The 20,042-nt window shown below is 41.8% G+C and overlaps 2 protein-coding genes across 3 annotated transcripts; both read right to left on the reverse strand.

The window, feature by feature from the left end:
• Positions 1-711: 711 nt before the first annotated feature.
• Positions 712-11,332, reverse strand: gramd1c (GRAM domain containing 1c). Of its 2 annotated transcripts, XM_068732358.1 has the most exons (18): positions 11,230-11,332; positions 10,484-10,595; positions 9,982-10,105; positions 9,064-9,164; positions 8,233-8,328; positions 8,067-8,147; positions 5,864-5,982; positions 5,623-5,779; positions 5,373-5,538; positions 5,147-5,290; positions 4,919-5,037; positions 4,695-4,837; positions 4,504-4,607; positions 3,901-4,071; positions 2,977-3,043; positions 2,641-2,760; positions 2,123-2,228; positions 712-1,839 (listed from the first exon to the last, which is right to left on the reverse strand). In XM_068732358.1, exons 2-18 carry the CDS (start codon positions 10,580-10,582, stop codon positions 1,768-1,770), a joined length of 1,989 nt encoding a protein of 662 aa, XP_068588459.1. In that variant the 5' UTR covers positions 10,583-10,595; positions 11,230-11,332; the 3' UTR covers positions 712-1,767. The 2 variants fall into 2 exon arrangements, with proteins under 2 accessions (XP_068588459.1, XP_068588458.1); XM_068732357.1 differs by lacking the exon at positions 11,230-11,332 and having other exon boundaries at positions 10,484-10,627.
• Positions 11,333-11,811: 479 nt separating this feature from the next.
• atp6v1ab (ATPase H+ transporting V1 subunit Ab) lies at positions 11,812-19,787 on the reverse strand. Its single transcript, XM_068732348.1, has 15 exons — positions 19,657-19,787; positions 16,839-16,942; positions 16,546-16,674; positions 16,084-16,298; positions 15,841-15,978; positions 15,586-15,737; positions 15,341-15,503; positions 15,153-15,261; positions 14,918-15,040; positions 14,151-14,265; positions 14,001-14,064; positions 13,708-13,911; positions 13,423-13,517; positions 13,091-13,262; positions 11,812-12,517 (listed from the first exon to the last, which is right to left on the reverse strand). The coding sequence occupies exons 2-15, from the start codon at positions 16,918-16,920 to the stop codon at positions 12,425-12,427; spliced, it is 1,854 nt and encodes a 617-aa protein (XP_068588449.1). The 5' UTR covers positions 16,921-16,942; positions 19,657-19,787; the 3' UTR covers positions 11,812-12,424.
• Positions 19,788-20,042: the final 255 nt, after the last annotated feature.

Raw genomic sequence — 20,042 nt, forward strand, 5'->3', positions numbered from 1 at the left:
ACAGTAGATGTTCAAAATAAACTAATTGCCACCATCAGAGATCCTAAGGACAGTCTACAGAGGCAATATGTCATTTCCTCTAGGAGTACACAAGGACATGCTAGTGGTCAATAATTAAAGACCGTCTCAATAGTCTTGTATTTCACCTGTGACAAAGACACATTTTTACTTTACTCCCATTTAATTTTCCGCTTCCAGCAGCAGCAGACAGTTCCCAGCATCATACAACAAAAAAATCTGTAATTTTGGCTTAATAGAATACATTCTAGTACCCTTAGTCTCGTCAGACTCTTGGTTTCACTTTGTTGTGAGGCAGTTCAGCTTTAAGAATAATGAACAGATGATTCCTTAAGAAAACAACTATTTAATAGCCAATATATAATCATGAGCTAGTTTTTAGCCTGTAAGCTTCTCTCCGTGGTCAGATAATTGATTAATCATTTCAGCAACGTCTGAAGTGAAATTATTCAAATTAACAGCTTCTAAAATACTTATATTTGCTGGGTTTCTTGTCTCCTATGATAGTAAACTGAATCTTTGTTGGTTGGTCGAACAAAACAAGGCACTGAAAAATGTCAGCTGTTCTGATGGACATTTTATTTACACTATTTTATAGACCAATATAATAGAGATATTTTTATATCAAGAAAATGTGCAAAAATGTTGCAGCTCTAATATTTTGTACCTTCAAAATGTTGGAACTACTCATGATTGTGGCAATAAATTGTTTATTAATCGCAATATGGCTGAAAATGTACAAAACAGCAACCACTTTTAATCCGGTGGTTGCTTGCAGAGTCTGTTTTAAGTAAGAACAGCTGAACAAAGGACAAGGTTGACAGCAACACTGTAAACATCAAAACAAGGCAATTGTAGTGGCATGTCACCAACAATTGATTTAAAACAAAACAAAAAAAACAAAAAACAATACTAGTGTTCTTGTCAATTTGGAAATTACAGAGTAACTTGCATCTAGTGTTGACGGTGTAAAAGCAAAGTGCTGAGATAACCCGAGATAGCCTCACTGCCCCCACACCTAGAATCTCAAATTAAACCAATATCTTATACTTGGTTCACAGTGTAGAACAAGGAAAAAAGAAAGTTCATAAAAAACTGATTACACAAGTACAACCGAATGAGGGAAAATAAAATATGTATATGTGGTGTGAAAAAAAGAAAAAGAAAAAAGGCTCACCGCCAGCAACGTTCACCAAATTTGGCTCATATACAGTATGATAAAAACCACGTCTACGAGGTACTTGTGCAAAAATTAAAAACGTGCAAAAAAGTACATAGAGAAAATAGTTTTAAATAATATTGATTCACATCCCTGGAATAAAACAAAAATAAAAGCTTTTTCTAATAGTTCATTTGGTGTGGCACGATCATCAGCTCATAGCAAGGCGTTTGCTGAAAGTCAATGCCACTATTTAAGGAAAGAGTGAAAAAGACGCCAGTGGAGGGAGCCGACAAAAGCACCCTACAGAAAACTAACCCTACTGCTCCACGTGCCGCCGACTCTGATGCAACGTTGCCCTCGCAGCTTTAAAAACATCCTGGCACCTGACGCCCCGCCACAGGCTTTGGGACCGGTAACCTCTGACAACAAATGACACGTCAGTGGTCTGGGGATGTCTACATGGCAACGTCACTGGATACCAGAGACTTCCTCAGAGGCAGTTCACTACTGCAGTCCTTTGTATTCATTTTTTTCCCCCCTCCACAGGGTCGGGGGACAGGCATTCTGCAGTCGCCAGGTGAGGAGCATCACTGTGGTGCCGCTGCTGTACGACTGGCTAAAGCAAAGGTTTGCTGGAGCACCACCAGAGAGCTGCGGAGCTGTGAGGAGAAGAGGAACAACCGACTCAGCAGCTTAATAACCTGCTTTAGGTTTTGTTTTTTTTGTTTTTTTTAAAAAGGTGTTAAAAGACAGCTATGACTCCTGCTGGTTGTAAAATAGAAAATGACAGCTGTACATCTCTGATTTCTGACTACAAGATAAAGGAGTCAAAAAAGACTTTAATGAACTGCCCTATTTTGCACAAAGCAGAATCTCCATAATCATGTCCACATCAGAGCTACAGTTGTTTTACTTATGCATTACATCCCCAGCTTGTCCTACCTGTTCTAAAAGGTTGATGGAGTCCTGCAGTACATTTTTTAGCAGCTGCGCATCCTCTCTGGTCCGATATTCTGGTCCCTGTCTGGGCCCATATTCAGGGGCCAAGCTGCAAAACAACAGAAAGAAAAAAGTGATTATTCTTATGTGCCAAATAGGATATTCCCATTTGCTACATAAAAAGGCAGCAGAAGATAAAAACAGAAGCAGTAACAATGTGATGGACATGTAAAAAGAGGGCAAAGAGTGGTGGAGCACAGAGGTGAGACAATGTCATTTACATAACCACAGTTACTGAGGCTGATAAACAGACAGACAGTTTCAACATTGTGACTCATTAGAGCAAGAGCTCTCTTGTAAAGTGGAGGAAGACTAACCCCTTCCCCCTCTCCACCCACAACAAGACTTCTGCTTTCTGAGTGAGCATGGCAACTACTGATATACAGTACTTAATGTCTGACAGATGACTAATCAAGGGGGCGGGGGGGGGGGGGGGGGCAACCCAAAGAAAATGATCTGACCTGGCGTCCGTCCTGTCCCTCAGCCGATGCTTTGTGCTCAGGTACATGTGTTGGGCTACGTCCTCCATCGCCCACAACTTAAAAAACAGACCCAGATTCATCACCATCAGAATCAGTAAGCTGAAAGAGACAGAAAGCATTAAAGAGTTTAAATCTGACCACTTAGAGAGACAAATGTTTGAAGAAAGCATGCCAACACCAGAAACGACTGCACATAACCTTTAGAATATTGACCATCTTTAGCGATCAGGACAGTCCGTCTCTTTGGACAACACAGAATACACAATACAACCCTCATTGTGGTTTCACATGTCTGTTTCCAGGTTGTTAACTTACATCAGACTCATGCCAGCCACTATGGTTGTAGTGTTCCATTTGTGCAGGTTGTTCATTTCTATGGGGCCTGAAATGCAGGACAGATCAATAAATTATAGATTTTTTAAAAAAGCAAAACATGCTGGCTGTTTGAAAACAAAACCTCAATATGAGAACGTTTGGCAGTGGTTAGAAGATATTTCCAATGGCCTGAGATATAGATGCTGCTGTTTTGTGGGTGTGTCAAGGGTGCGAGCCAATAAGACAGTGACTCGTCTATAGAGGAGGGGCGTGCAGTTTGCAATATAAACATTTGCTTTCAAGGCTTTTGTCACAGCTGCTACTATTGCAGCAAGAAATGATGTCTTTGATGGACAACAGTCAACATTTGAACGTCTTGGTACTTTTTGAAAGTGCTGAAGGCCTCGCAGGTTCATATTTTACTTCAGTCAGATTAAGAAAATTTGCACCAAGTTTTAAAATGTATATTCAAACACTTTTGGCATCACTAACTACTAAAAATGATTTGAACAATTAAGTAAATGGTTTGAATCTCAACCAAGCAGCCTTGTACGTATAGTTCATACAAAACTTAGATGAGATGATCAATACACTCCTATCTTTACATTAAAAGTGAAACTGGACCAAAGAGTCCATGAGCTTATCATAAAGACTTGAAGCAGTCTGTTCAAAATCCACAGGAATAAAAACACGTAATTTTATGGCCTTATTTTGCTGAACTATTTCTTGGCGGGACAGAGTGACTTCCTGCCAACCTGGGGACTCCATAAAGTCAGTATTTTCTGCACATAAACCCCCTGTGAAGCCGCAACTTTATCTTTATACAAACCAGATATCATTAGCATTAGTGAGCTACTGGCACAAAATTAAAAAGGACAAAATACATCAAATAAAGGCATTAAATACAGTAGGCGTGTCATTTACCCATGTTGCCGTCTCTGTGCTGTTCAGGGTCTTGTCCGTACTGCTTGTTGGGCTTCATGTGCTCTGACAGAGTCCGGCTATAAGTACGCCTCCTCCTCCGAAGCCCACCCGTCTTAGCAGAGTCGCCACCTCCTTGATTTATCTCTGCTTCCTCCTCCTGCAGTTCTGCCTCTGTACAGGGTCAGATATGGGGCAGAAGTTAGCGGGGTTAAAGCTAGGCTGGGTAATGTATTACAGAAACCTATTTTGTTAAATTTCTTGAAATTCTCTTTACATCCCGACAGCAATCAATAAATCAAATGCTTTAACAAAAAAAAATTAAAAATCTGGTATCTGTGGCTGTTGCAGGACTGAAATAAAAAATTGAAAATAAATAAGTAAAAAAAAAAAGTAGATTATTCATGATTCATGGCTGATGCAGGTCGGTTTGACCATTATATTCCTTTACTTATTCCATGCAAATGCAGCTGTAAAATAATTCACTGTTGTGGAGCCTGACCTGCGTTGGTGGAAACATTTATATCAGATAAGAGATAAAATAAAACACGAGCTAAGGAAAGTAGACAGTGGAGCTCACTCTTCCGCACACGACTTTCTACTTACCCAGCTGTCGGAAGTTTTCTTCTACACCGCTCCAGGAGTTTTTGGTGATGAAAGACTTGACCAGGCCCCATGGCTGCTTCTTGTACTTCACGTCGGTATAAATCCTGGCAGCACAACAGACACAATAAATGGCAGTCACTTTAAAAAAAAAAAAAAAAGTCCCAAGTCATGAGATAATCATAAAACCTTACCTTAGTCGACACTTCCGCTTTGAGTTACTTATGATGTAGTACCGATTTTGAATGTAGAAGTAATCGTGATAGGGAACGTCATGAGTGTACACCTCGGAGTCCACCAGGTAATACTGACCATCCCTGGATTCTTTGTACAGCGTCTGAGAGATAATTGGAGTACAAATACATGATCATTCATCCATTCAGGCGCACACAGACCACTGACACTGATGTAAACACACCTGGTTCTCTGTAGCAGTGGAGAACTTGCCAATCAGAGGGTTGCTGATGGTTACTGTGTAGTTCAGATTCCTCTTCATGTTTCCTGAGGCGTCTTTTTGCCAAGCAGTAAAGCTGTAGTCTGAGAACACAAAAGGACAATTTGATTATGACACGGTAACTTTAAGCAATGCAGCAGTGAATACAGCCTTATGTCTTTAAATTTAGATTAAAAACAGTTTAACACTTACTGGTCGTCTTCCTGATGTTCATGAACCTGCGGGTGAAGCCGGAGTCGCTGAAGAGCAGCTCAAACATCTTGTTGGCGCTGATGTGGAACACCTTGTTCAGATAGAGACGACCCTGCACCTGGGGCAAACTAACTCGCTCCTCCACTGATGAAGCAAAACGTCAAAATATTAAAACCACAAAAAGTACAACACGTGAGCTCAGGCATCCTCCAGGGCCTCTCCTTACCGTCCTCGATGCTTTCTGAACCGCTCTGCTCGGACACGTCGTTGTTCTCGTTGGCGTTGAGGTCGAAAGAGAGCGAGGAGCGTTTGGAAACCCGCTCTGGGGCGAGACGGTCCAGCGAGGGAGCAGGGCTGCGCCGCTGAGACGGGGTGCCGCGAGGGTCATCTTGCTGGAGGGCGATGCAAACCAGTGAGGTGGGAAAAGATTTTAAAAGACAGGCACAGACAACGCAATGAAGGACAAAAATGAATACCGTGTTGGGAGAGTTCTGCGAGCTGAGAAGGGAAGGCAAGTCCTCCCGCTGAGGAGTGGAGGTGTCTGAAGGCCCATGCTCCGTCCCAGAGAGGCGGAGGGAAGAAGGGCGCTCAAGCCTCCCGGGACCATCGTCACCACCAGGCCTCACCGTCAGGCTGCAGACAGACAGACGGGCAGTGTCAAATCACAGCACATTTAGAATGCGTGAGAGGATGGGCGTGCAGGTGGGAGTGCGTTACCTGGTCTGCATGTTTGATTCTGCTGATAACTGTAAGCTGTCCATCTCCTCCTGGCTCACGCCCAGGTCATGCCCATAATGCTGTTTGACCATCTGCCACAACTCCAAGCTGGTCAGAGGCTAAAGGTCAGGGGAAAGGGAGAACACAAAGTCATTGAAACATAAACCGCAGAGTTTTGTTAGGAAACCAGCTCTTGTAGATATCTCTTCCTCTTGCACAATAAAAGACTCTGCTTTGACAGGAATCCATAACATGCGCAACAAACTTTGCTGAAAATCGGTTCAGTCTGTTAAAAGGTAACCTGGAAACGTTTAGTCTTCAAAGAGTATAATTTACAGTCTCTCTCCATGGCGGCAAACTAGCCTACACACACCTTATTGCCTCTTCTGGCCGTCAGGATATTAATCTTACATGTTTGTGTTGAAAACCAAGAGAAGCTCAATCTCACAAAAACAAGAGGAGATGTATGACGACAAGGTGATACAAACAATCCGTATTGTTGTAGGCCTGTTTAACCCCAGAAGGAAATAACCACGGTTGTTGTTTTTTGCCATATGGGACCACATACGGTGTTCTGTGTACTAAACGGAGATAAAGTTAAAGATCCACCAACACGGACTTTACTTACTTGTCAGACGACATGATCCCCGCAGCAGTGAGTTTCAACTGTCTGTCAGGCAGCGATCTATAACCTGAACGCACATTCAGGAAGTCCTGAGTTCAGAGGGGTAAAGACGCGCCGCCCAGATTTGCACTGCGATAATAACAAAAAGATAAATAAAAGCTTGCGCTACCGGTCGAAAACTTCGGTTCAGACAAACTCCTTTGTTTTGATGCGATTCCGATTACAGTTTCAGCTCTGACACGAGCGCAGCGTCAGGCAGTAGGCAGTGTGCGGTAAAAGGCAGCTGTAAATCAGCCCCCGTCGCTACACCTGAGAGGTCAATGAACTCTTGACGGGGATGTTTTCACACAGGTGTTTGTTCTCCGGATCCCAGCAGACTCGCACCCCCTTGGGTAGGCTGCCATAGCGCCTGTCTATAAGAATAGGCATTGCTGCATAGCTTCTCCTCTTAAAAACAAGATATAATAATGCATGAATATTATCTATAATCTTTATTTTTACCTTTGTTTTTCCAGGATAGTCCTATTGACATTTAATGTGTTCCAATTCTCAAAATAAGGATGGCTGAGCTGGTGGTTTCATTTTTGACTACATCTGTGACAAACTGGAGGTAAATAGTTCCAGTATAATAATAATAATAATAATAATAATAATAATAAATAACATCCATGCCGCTTTGACTGACTCATGCCTTAGACGACTCACTTTTGCTTTCAGCCTCCACACATCAACTGACACTCAACTCATTTTGAAGTTTTAATCTTTAAGATTTCCATGAAATCAAACATTGTTGATACTTTTTTTTCCTTTGCAATGATAATTGCCATGCAATGCATTCGTATAATTTTCTCTCTAAATCATTAGTTTTCATTGTTAGTGGCAGAGTCTGCCATTTCCAGACTGTAATGCAATTCATCTGCCTGTGGTGCTTAAAATTGCCATTATATTATCATAAGTTTGCAGCAATCACTTCAACAGAGGCCTCAAACACATTTAAGTGTTTCAAATTCAACTCACGAGCAAACAACAACTTTTAAAGACATTTTAAACTGTTTACAGTGTTTGCGCCTGCAGTTGTCAAACTAGAAAATAACTTTTTTCTAGTTTATTGTTTATTATGTTTCTTTTACTGGACAAAGAGTTAAAATAAAGGTGACTGAGCTGTAGTGAGTTTACATTTACTAGATTCTTGACATACATGTAGGTCAATTATTCCAAACCCTGCAGATCTTTACCCTACATGCAATAGCAGAGCAGCAGTGATAACCTCAAAGGAAGACATGGCAGTATGACACGCACTCTGGACTGATTAGATAAGTGCTGCAAAATGGGGTAAAGTCACAGAGCTACTGGTGATCGGAGAGGCATTTAGTCACAGCAGTCCAGTTACTGTACAACAGCAAAGTCTGTGTGTCGACAGCGTTTGTTATGCATGCGACTGAGCTATGAAAGAGGGACTATTGTTGAGCCCGCATGAATAGGGGTTACTCCCACATGGAGAATGATCATTAGACTGATGAGTGTCTGCAGTTAGGAGACTGTATAAGGTAACAGCAGGTAAGTGGGGGAAGACCATACCTTGTCCAACAGCGTGTTTTGCCACATGCGGAAAACACTCTGGTAACTTTTCTCTCTTGTCGAGAAGGACGTGAAGAAGAACTGCAGGTGAAGATGTAAAGAGATGTAAAGTAATTGATTATGTGTTAATCAAATGTGACATAAACTCTGCTCTCTTCTAACACACCTTCTCTGTGCTTGTGCAGATCTGGATGGCATTGGGAATCAGACGAGCCGTTTTCTCTCTGGTCATGGTCACAATGTCTTTAAGAGTCAGTATAATCTGTAGGAAAAAGGTGAGTAGTTGATGCACACATTGCTTATCAAAAAAAATGATATCATGAAAAAATTCAACCCTTGGATAGCAATGTTGTGAGCTAGATCCTCCTTCACTCAGGAGTCAAATTGTGATGACATCTTATAATGACTTTTAGCAACTCCCAAGGAGAGGCTTGAACTTACTGCTCACAGCAGAAATGTTGCATTATCATATGATCGACTGTTGCAAGTGTTGCAATTAATGTATCTTACTTGCTATTTTTACTGTTGCAGCTTGGTTTTTCCATCTGTTGCACGTGATTGCAGACTAGATTTTCTTGCCATTTGTATTTGAGGAACTGAAAACTAAATTCAGATATTCGTGGTGTATATTTTGTGTTGCTGAAAACATTAAAAATTTACATTTCTTCTTATTTGTTTGCATCATCTCTTGGGAATAACAAACGAACAATAAAAATACAGCAACAAATCAACAATAAGGGGCTCAGAAATTTAACTATAACTGTTTTAATCATTGGATTTTTAAAAATCCGGCACACTGTATTTTTAAAAAGGTAGTGAGCAGTTTGAAAATAATTAATCATTATTAAAATGTACATTAAAGAAGAATGCAAATGGTTAGCTATACGATAATATAATCCTCCACATGTTCGTTTCTTTGTCCACACATTTGCAGTTCTATTAATGTGAGCACAATGTGCTTCCCGACTGTACAACCTCCCCTCTTTCCTCCAATTACCTTCGTACCCCGAAACACATTGCTGTAGAAACAAATCCAGTTCTCTGCGAGGTAGAGGCGTCCCTGAAGGAGGATGTCCCGCTGGAGGGCACACGGGTAGTCTGGGGAAAAATATATAGGGCTGCTGAAGTCATCCATACAAATGAATGTGCCTGAGGTGACACACTACATCTATAAAACAGGCCACTGTAATAAGATGGCGTGGGAGCCGTAGTGTGATTTACCTTCTTACACTTCACTTTAGATATAGACAACATGTAACAATTTGTACTTCAGTTAAGATCAATTTTAAATTCCAGTCCAAGTCTAGTCACCATAGCCTTGTGGTTCCAAGATGCTCCTGTGTCACGCTCGAGTTAGAGGGTCACATGTCTATTCTATTACATCAGTTTCCATTTTATGCAACAGTGTGGCAATAAACAAAGGAGCCTTATCAATGAAACAACAAAACGCAGCTACAGAGTATGTGATTTTACCACAATGTGGCAAAATGTTTAAATCTGTCTTTAGATACTGTATATTTAAGTGGGGATTTAAGATACATACAGGGTACCTGGTTGAAATATTGGCCAGTGACGTTGTGGTAATGTGACTGTAGGTTCTTCTTGAACCAGAGACCACAAATACTCACGCTGTAAGGATTCATCTAAATACTTTTTCAGAGCCATTTCCACTTTGGAAAACAATAAATAAAACAAGGACTATTTTGTCTTTTTATGACCTTAAAATCTTTGCGCAAATTTATAAAATATGAAAATTTAAATAATGTCTCTCAGTAAAGACTATCATCAACATAAATGAAAGAATAAATATCTGTATCATGGACCAACAACAACAACAACAACTACTACTACGAGTAGTAGTAGTAGTAGTAGTAGTAGTAGTAGTAGCAGTTGTATAAGTCCTTATACAACTCACCCACTATGAGTCTCTCTGACTTCGGCAGTTCTTTGAACAACTTCTTAAATTCATCCAACCTCTGTTTGTATGTCGGCAGAGGAGTTTGAGATGCTGCGAGACACTGTCCCTGAGGGTCGGAGCTCTGGTGGAGGAGATGTGAACATTACTGGTACTGAGCACTTTTGTTCTCTCTTTGTACACAAAAAAACAAGAACAAGTGATAAGCTATAATTCTGACCAGAAGTTAAAAGAGGAAGACAGACAGACAGACAGACATCATCTCCTGTGAGTTTGAGCGGATGATAAACAGCATTGTGAGCCTTTTGGGCTTTGTGTCCAAGAGACAACAGCAATCCCACATGTGTGAGGTGAAACATGGTGTCATGAATCTGAGCCACGAGAGAACAGTTAAATGTTTCCATGCTATGGTTTAAATTATACTAGAACTGCATGACTTATATGAACTAGCCGCTGGTCATTTCCAAGCAGCAGTAACTTTGTGCTAGTGTTGTGTTTTTACCTGTTCTTCATCAGAGCTCCACTTGACATCCACCATGGATGTCGACTCATCTGTAATATCATCACTGACCACTCCTGACCGGTAGGATACCTGGTCCATCTCTGCTGCGTTGCTTAAATGAATAAAAAAAAAAAAAAAAAACATGTGCTCCTGTTAAACTTCTTTAACCCTGCTGCAGATTGTTGATGTTAACACATTTCAATCCCTCCAGCAGTGCCATAAGGTGAGAAAGAAAGATAACGCATGGGTCTATGAGAGTTTAACTCAAACATGATCTGAGCCTCTGTGGTAAATGTCATGAAACAAGGACATCCAGCACCACAGGGGGAAGTCATAATCACTGCAACAGAACTGGTTTGACTAGGAGGGTTAAATGGAGGCAGAAGTGAAGTCCTGCCAAAGAACAGAAACCTTTATGCACTTTTGACTCATGTGATGTATGGAAGAAATATCTTTGAGAGAACGGATTTATGTCACAAAATTAAAAACATTTATACAACTTTAAAGAAACTTTCCAACATCGTATACACTCCCAAACTCTTTGTGTGTGCTGTCAGATTGTGTCGGCTGATTGGAGCTATCATAACTATCTATGAGAAGTCTTTTCAAACAAAACCCACATGATAAAACCGGACCTACGTACTACTTTTACGCACAGCGCCATGAGCGCACACGGGCGAGCCTCCAACATGTCTCTGCACGCGGGTTACCGACCTGAGACTAAACTGTTGTTGTCATTCACTTACCCGGCACGGAGTGGACCCAGGATTTCTGTTGTCTCCGAGTGCGACCGAGTTAAAAAATGAATTAATTAAAAAGTTTGTCTCCCACAAAGTTTGGAACACTTCTGATGCGCTGTGCTCGTGCGCCTTGTTGCATGTGCATCTCATCCGCTTAAAGGAACATACATAATGGGAGTTGTCATCTCATCCGTGACGCTCATTGGTCTTTATATAACTAGTTAATGGCTCCAAAATGGCATCTCCCTTAATTTATTCAGGTGTGGAATCCATGAAAAGCCAAGTACTTTTGTATTCCAAGTATGCAGGTGAAAAGGCTACTACAGTAAGTTTATTCAATTTAAAGGTGTTTGAAATTTACAATTTAAAAAAAAAAATAATCAGAACAGTTTGAAGACTTCGATTAATTGGAATCACTAAATAAAAATCTGAGCTTTTCAAAAACTAATTAAAGTATATAACATGAATTCCGTAAACAAAGGATATAAAGGGCAGGGTGCTGGAGAATGAGTGTTATGCAGAGAGACCAGTTCAGCTGCTCAGACAGCATCAGGAACAATCAGATCACACAGGCAAACACACAACGCGTTTCTTTTTCCCTCATGTTTTAATTCTTCTGGAGTAACATGAAAGTGTTGGACAGCAGAATGTCGACTCTTACACATTCACACAGCAAAGTACACAACACTGCACAGCATGAAACACAACCATAAAAACAAAAAAGGAAAGAACGGCAAGGTCTTCACGTCAAAATGCCGGCAATAAATAGGCTGATCTTATTAAATTTATATTCAATACTCTTCTGTACAGATGGTCTATGAATTACAATACATCAACCGAACAATCCTCTTCAGGAAGAGCAACACAGACACACAAAAAGAATCATGTAAACAGAGAAAGGAAGAGACGGGGTGGAAGAGATCCTTCTTTCGTACACACATTAAATCCACACACACACACGACCAACGACCATGCAGAGGATCCAGAGTGCGCCTGAATGAGGCAACAAAAAAAAAAAAAAAAAAATGAATACAGTACATCTTTCTCTTTTCCCTCCATATGAAATTGCACTTGCTCACACAATCACTCACAAAAGGAGCACAAGGGAGCACAAGGGTTTTGGGGATAAGAGGAGGTGGAATGTGATTCTGCAGTGGAGGGTCCAGAGATGAATACCGGAAAGGCTGCGAGAGGTGGCAGCCTATTCTTCCAATGTGCGGAAGGCGTTCTGCATGTCCTCCACCAGCTGAGCGTACTCTGCCTTGATCTTGGCCTCGCCCTCCTTCACCGGGTCCTGTACCAACAAAGAAACACAGTCTCACTACGCGAACAAAAAACAGGAAGCGTAGGCAGATTCTGTGCACGAGCTGTGGCGCCTGAGCCATGGCCATCCTCCTCACAGTGTCCTACAGATGTCATATCAAAAACAAGCTTTTAAATAGGCTGTCCCATCCTCTTGGAACATTATACAGACAGAAACGGTCATTAAAAGGTATAGTTGAGGCATCTTAACAGGATATCATCGACACTCTTGTCTCAGCCTGTTTATGTTGTTTGCATTTATTGTCGTAACAGTGTTTTCACGCTGCACCCTCAGCCAGGTCTCTCTTTAATAATGACAAAAGAAAACCTGATGGGTGGAGGTCATAGCAACAGGTATTTTTAAAGCAATTAAACTGTCCACTTCCTTATTGTGATTGTCACAACTCTTAAACGCACTCAGTGTATTGGAGCAAACAATACGTCAACAAGCTCGAAATAATCCTTTTAAGAATCAGCACAAAGCGACTGATGTAAAGGCAGACTAACCGCACATTACAAACAAGGAAAACTGTATGTTGACGAGGCAAAAGTCTCACACACGCACCTTAAATTTCATTGAGCTGATCCGGTAGAGGATTTCTCCCATGTGCTCCTTGATCATGGCCCAGGTGATCTTGTTGTCGCTCTGAGCTGTGGTCTCCACTGCGTGCCGTGCCATGTCGTAGAAAGAGATCATGTTGGAGAGGATGCCCACCGTCTTATAGAAGGGACAGAACCTGAGGACATGGACACAAATCAGTCAGCCATTTTGGATTAAATACCCAAAAGTGGAGTTTCACTTTCTCTCCAGGGTGTCCAATATCTAGTAGAACTGTGGTCAGTGCCTGAGTGTGACTAAGGGTGAGTGAGAACATGCTACGTTGGGTATGATGCTACCTGTCATAAGGTGTGTAACCGTTCTGCTGCAGGAAGTCGTCTTTGAGCAGTTTGGCCACCTCCAGGGTGATTTTATCCGTTTCTGCCAGTGATGCCTGTTAAAAGGAAATATTTATTTAAATGAAAGAAATGTTTTGTAGAAAGAAGATATGGAATAAATGTGATCTTTATTTTTTTGTTATGTGTGTCTATCTTTGAAGCTACATACTGGGAAAGGGAGGAAAAAAATCAAGTAAAAGTTCATCCAAAGATCAAACACCTGCCGCCAACTTAACGCTGAATTACCTTTCCAACGAGCTGCACAATCTCAGCCAGGTCCTCCTCCTCCTGCAGGATCTCCTTGGCCTTGGTACGCAGGGGCACAAACTCGGGGAAGTGCTTGTCGTAATACTCATCCAGAGCACGGGTGTATTTGCTGTAGCTGATCAGCCAGTTCACTGAGGGAAAGTGCTTCCTCTGAGCCAGCTTCTTATCCAGACCCCAGAACACCTGAGAGAGGAAATAACATAATTGAGGAAAAGGAACTGAGCACCTTCAAATCAGAAAAGCTTGATTAGAATCTGAATTTGACCATTTACCTGCACAATACCGAGGGTGGCTGAAGTGACAGGGTCAGAGAAGTCACCACCAGGAGGCGATACACTGAGAAAGGAACAAACAGTTTCATTACAGTACGTACAAGACGTGCAGAGCAATGTCTCCCTCTAGTGGCATAAAGCTGTACTCACGCTCCTACAATACTGACGCTGCCCTCCCTCTCAGGGTTGCCCAGACACTTCACCCTGCCGGCACGCTCATAGAAGGAGGCGAGACGGGCGCCCAGGTAGGCAGGATAACCGCTGTCTGTGGGCAGATACAGAAAATAAGAACAGTGAAAAACAGGTGCCAAGTGGTGCTTTCTGCCAAAGATTATCTTTTCATTTGTACACCAATTCACATACTTTATTATTTTCATCATTAAATTATCCCTATAATATTTTCTTTATTAATGGTTTAGTCTATAAATTGCAAAAAAGAAAATATAAGTAAAATATCAATCAAAAGTCCTTTATAACATCTTAAAATGACGGGTGAACGATTTGGAAACGTATCCAATTGTGATTATTTTGACAGATATTGCGATTATATGATCTGATATTAGAGGGAATGATGAATCATTATTCTTATTTTCTTTGAAGCACATTTTCAAATGAGTATGGTGTGTTTTCTGCAGGGATCTGGGATCTTCTCTCAGGGAAAACGGTATTTTGACATATTACCTTTAACAAATATTGAGATCATATATCTGACCAAACAGTCCAAAACTCCCCAACAATTCAAGTTCACCATCAAAGAAGACTGAGAAAATCTCCAAATATTTACATTTAATAACCTGAAACAACTGAATTTTCTGTATTTTTGCTTCATTCAATTTCAAATTTGGATTTTGAAATACCGGAGCCCAAATCATCTGCCTTTAGCTCTTATTATGATCTCCAGGAGACTCCAAACTTACCAGCAGGCATCTCAGCCAGACGGCCAGAAATCTCCCTGAGAGCCTCGGCCCAACGGGAGGTGGAGTCGGCCATCATGCTGACGTTGTATCCCATGTCTCTGAAGTACTCAGACAGCGTGATTCCTGCCAGAACAAACCTTGTCAGTGTGCACTACTCGTGTGTGTGTGTGCGTGTTAATCTCCAGTGAATGAGACTCTTAATTCCAACACATCTAAGTGATCAACGAGTATTCACCTGTGTAGATGGAGGCCTCTCTGGCAGCTACAGGCATGTTGGAGGTGTTGGCCACCAGCGCTGTTCTCTTCATGATGCTCTCCGTCTTCCCGTCCACCTCCATGGTGAGCTGTTGGTCAGACGACGCCGTCAGTCACTCTGAACACCAAATCAAGTTGGAACACAACGCCGCCGCCACCGCTACCCACCTCAGGGAAGTCTCGCAGCACTTCTGACATCTCGTTACCGCGCTCCCCGCAGCCTACGTAGACGATGACATCGCTGTTGGAGTACTTGGACAGGGACTGAGAGATGACAGTCTTTCCACAGCCGAAGGCTCCTGGGATGGCTGTGGTACCTCCCTGCACACATCTTCACACAGAGAGAAGAGAGGTGGGTTGAAACATTTTCAACACGTCTTGAGTTAAATGGTTAAAGAGGATGAGAGACTCACGGGAAAAGGGCGTCCAGCACTCTCTGTCCGGTCAGCAGCGGGTGATTGGCGGGCAGCTTCTCTGTGACGGGTCGCACTTGTCTGACAGGCCACACCTGCACCATGGTGAACTTCTCCTTCACCCCCTCAAACTCCAGCTCCATCACCACATCCTGACACAGAGACGCACACACCATCAACACCAAGGCAACAACTAACAGGCCCAAAAAAAAAAAAAAAAAGCACAGCTGGTAGCTGGAGGTGTGGTGAACTCACGGAGACGTCGTAGTTTCCAGGTGGAGCCACGTAGGTCACGGTGCCTCTGTTTCTGGGCGGCAGCATGATCTTGTGCTTGATGAGGGAGTTCTCGTACACCATGCCGTAGATGTCTCCTCCTGTGATGTGACTGCCAACCTAACGGTGATTTAATAAAAAAAAAAAAAAAAAAAGGAAAGCTGACATCAATCGGATAATTTAAAACACGCCACGCTGAAGGTTTGAAGCTGCACAGACACACACCCGCAGGCTTTTGCCAGGAGAAAACTCCCACTTGAGGTCTCGGTTCAAGGCTCCGATGTTTACACCTCTGGGGATGTAGATGCTTTGTGTGATGTCGTTGATGTCCTTTAGTGGTCGCTGGATACCATCAAAGATGGAGCCCATGATTCCAGGACCCAGCTCCACAGAAAGGGGTTTCCCCGTCCGCAGCACAGGATCTCCAACAGACACGCCGGCTGGATTCAAGCTCAGGAAAAATGTTTGGACGAGAATGTTGGAACACTTCTAATATAAACTTTTACATAATTTAGACCCCTATCTTCTCATTCTTATAGAGCTGTTAATAAATATTAGATTTCAGAATACAACATTTTTATCACTTCTCTTGACTGACTCAAACCGATGGCTTGAAAGCAGCCATACACTGGATCAATATGAAAGCTGTGACATTGAGTAAAGACAGGCACGTGGTGAAAAGGATACAGGTCTCCTCGTAGACCTGGATGGTAGCCATGTCCCCCTCCAGCCTGATGATCTCTCCCACCAGCTCACTGTGGCCGACACGGACCAGCTCGTACATAGCTGCTCCTGCCATGGCGGTAGCCGTCACCACTAGGAAAACAAAACAAGTGTAAACAATCCAAGAGCAGCAGCTGAACAAGTCTGTGCACTTTGAATTAGCGTTTCAGCTAAAGTATTGTTTTAAAGGCTTCTGTAGTACTTCTGTTCATGAGTGCTCAGTTAAGAGAGATATTGATGGTAGTGTTGGTGCCCACCGGGTCCGGAGACTCCATGAACGTATCCAAACTGGCTCTCCCTCTCCTCGTCCCTGATCTTGGGCAGCTTGGACATGTCCATCTTCACTGGTTTATTAAGATAACTGGAGGCAGAGCAGAGAGGACAATGTGAGGACGACAGCAGGCAACAGAGAATACGAAAGGAAAACTAAACAGAAGTCTGCAGGAGAGGCCATCCTCTCCTCGGCAACGGTCCCTTACAACAACAACACCACTGTGTTCTACATTTTAATTGTTGATGAGTTTTATTGGCAGCCATAAAGCAGCTGTGGGTAAGAGCTCTTTAATTAATGCTTTTATATGAGACCACACTGGGCTTTAGTACCAGTCTGTTTAAGAATGGAGCGAACTGGTTAATATGAAGAGAATGAAAACTATATATGGTCATACAAGATAATCACTGTATGCAGCAGGACGCATCGCTTTGTACGACTTTAAATACTGAAGCCAACTCAAACACAAAACACTGAAAAAGTTAAGTTCTCGTGCATCATTTTCAGCATGATGTTTAAAACAAAATGGCTTTTCACCACAGATTCACACTTTTCTCAAAATAAAAAAAACGGTAGAAAATTAGAGATATTATGGAAAGAATCCCAAAATTCAGAGATAAATATTGCCTTGACACCGTGCCGGTACCTCGGTGGTGGCACCTCCTACTGTTACCATGGAAACCACCAGGAAAATACGACTGCTCACGACTCTGCCTTTCTCAGCATTACGGTGCCTGATCCAGGCCTTCTCCTCCTTGACTGCTTCAGGAGCAGTAGGACAGTCAGTGTGACGCGTGAGGATATCCCACAATGCAGTCTGTTCCTCGGTCTCACCTTCACATGTGTACAGACAGTAGATGTATGTAGTGTGAACATGCTCCCTTTTCATAAAGTCTGACAAATGCATCTTTGTAGAAAACTCTTCCGTCTCCTCTTTGTGTTCTTTTTCACATCACATATCTGCTGCACACTCTCCTGAGTAACTGCAGCGACATGCAGGAGCTGCACAAACACAAGCCGTCATCAGTCGTGACACAGACCCAACCCCACAGAGAGCCCACTGCAGATGTTCTGATCTGCAATATATACTGTGTGCATAATTAAACACAGTGGATCCAGTCTCATAATACCTACATTTTGTATTTTTCCTTCTCTACCTGACAGTCATAATCACACATACAGTGCTCTACATCCATAACCTTTTCTTGTCCTTCCCACTGATGTACAGATCTTCCTGTTGACGCTAGCCTGCTCAACCCATCTGTGCAGGAGTTTAGCAGCTCCACCAACGGGTCGACTGTAGGAATTACAAGAATGAAACCTAACTTCGTTCTTCTAGCACACCATTTTTAAAAGGGAAAAGGGACAAAACAAACAAACAAAATGATCTTATCTTGCTTACAATCGGTAATTCTGCGTTTCTCATCTCAAACGCAAACAGAGCATCTTCAACGGGGATACTTCAACAACTGAAACATCAATGTGTACTTTAAAGAGCCTCCAATGAGTAGAATACAGTGGGAAGAAAATGTCTATTGTTCTTATGATTCATTCACATAATATCACAGACAACTATCTACCTGCTTGATTAGTTTGAATTTTACAAATCAAACTAGATTTACCTGTAAACCTTGAAAAAGACATAATAATAAAACCATTTGTTACAAGCCTCTTCACAAGCAGTTAAAGTCACATCCTCTTGTAACAATCCTTGCTACAACAACAGACATCACACTTTGTCATATGATCCTGGCACATGACTAGCTGGTCTGGTCTGTATGAGTCTCTTTAAGGAAGTGGAAAACTAGCATGGTGCAAAACTGGGAAGTACAAATTATGATTGTGTGTGTGGACAAACTGGAGAAGTTTCCTCATCTGACTACAATCCTCCACGGAAAAATTGGCATGGGGCATATTAAAGATAATTCACCCTTAATTATTTTTACTGCTGACCGTAGATGTTGTTTTGACTTGTGCTGGATAGTAAAGAGCGGTGGGAATGATCAACAAACAGCTTCTAATCCAGACAGAGACAAGTTTACTGTACATTTTTGTCTGCAATTTATGACTTTTATTTCTTCATTATTTGATATTTCAGTTATAAAAAAGCAGGTTAACAACACTGAGAAAAGGCATGTCTATGTAGGTATTGGTGTGTCTGTGCAAAATAGGGTCAGAAATGTCACATCTATGTGAGATGACCACACAGAACATCCTGACACACTGGTGTTTATTAAACAAATTAAAATCATTGAATGCAGGTAGTTTATCGCATGAACCTCAGCTAATTTAGATTGTTTAATCTACTAATAATGATAAAGATTTGAGTGCATACCAATGACCTGGAGGCCTGTATATGGTATACCGTTACAGTTTGATGCTGGTCTCAATGCAGGATATTCAGCTTGACAGCTTTCCTCGAAACTGTAGCCTGACACAGCAAGGGCAGTCTCAAACCAGGCGGTTACATTATGAATAAATATATATATATATATATATATATATATATATATATATATATATATATATATATATATATATATATATATATATATATATATATATATCTGTCATTTCAAATCAATCCCACTTTGTCTTCACACTGCAAGCAACGTCAGACAGCTCCTTATGTTATTCAGTGTTGTGAAAACGACAGCAATACTGGTCTCTCGGCCTGGATGAAAATTGCTGGCTCTAACGTTTCCGTTTTGTCGCAACATTGTAGCTAAATTATGTCATTATGTCCTCCCACTGTAGGTTTATAATTTAGAGAACGTGGTTGAAGAATAAAATGTAATAGTTACCGTCTGGTTGTGAAGTGGTGGTTCTCTGTCTTGCCTCGAGAGAGAAACGACGGGTGCTGCGGTGCGTGACAGCGGACTGAGATCAGCTGACTTCATTCACTCGCTGCTCGGTTTTTACTGCTGGGCCACTGCAACTGCCGCCATTTTGGATCCGCCCCGTGAGCTGCCGTAAAGCGTTTACAAGTGGTGAACGTTGGTGATCGATCAAAGCATGAGCTACAACACTGTTGACCTTTTTTTTTGCACGTATAAATTATGTCAAAATACTCTCTATTTATGAGACCATCAGTAGTTTAATGTACAACCTGGTTCCAATCCGGGGAAATTACCACCTTTCCAAAATATATAAATCATATATTATTATTTGAGCCAAAATGGAGGCGCCG

Source organism: Cebidichthys violaceus, unplaced genomic scaffold (genome assembly GCF_023349555.1).
Source record: "Cebidichthys violaceus isolate CVI_PGR_0920_01 unplaced genomic scaffold, fCebVio1.0.p SCAF_58, whole genome shotgun sequence".
Taxonomy (NCBI): domain Eukaryota; kingdom Metazoa; phylum Chordata; class Actinopteri; order Perciformes; family Stichaeidae; genus Cebidichthys; species Cebidichthys violaceus.

What these genes read in the sequence shown, in the direction of transcription:
- atp6v1ab (XM_068732348.1), bottom strand. Translation starts at nt 16,920, where the DNA reads ATGGACATGTCCAAGCTGCCCAAGATCAGGGACGAGGAGAGGGAGAGC. An exon ending in CTCCTGGCAAAAGCCTGCGG is followed by an intron (nt 15,979 to 16,083) that starts GTGTGTGTCTGT and finishes AATCACCGTTAG; the next exon opens with GTTGGCAGTCACATCACAGG. An exon ending in TTGTGCAGCTCGTTGGAAAG is followed by an intron (nt 13,518 to 13,707) that starts GTAATTCAGCGT and finishes TCCTTTTAACAG; the next exon opens with GCATCACTGGCAGAAACGGA.
- gramd1c (XM_068732357.1), bottom strand. Translation starts at nt 10,627, where the DNA reads ATGTTTTTTTTTTTTTTTTTTATTCATTTAAGCAACGCAGCAGAGATG. An exon ending in AAAACACGCTGTTGGACAAG is followed by an intron (nt 5,983 to 8,066) that starts GTATGGTCTTCC and finishes CCTGACCTTTAG; the next exon opens with CCTCTGACCAGCTTGGAGTT. An exon ending in CCACTGCTACAGAGAACCAG is followed by an intron (nt 4,838 to 4,918) that starts GTGTGTTTACAT and finishes ATTATCTCTCAG; the next exon opens with ACGCTGTACAAAGAATCCAG.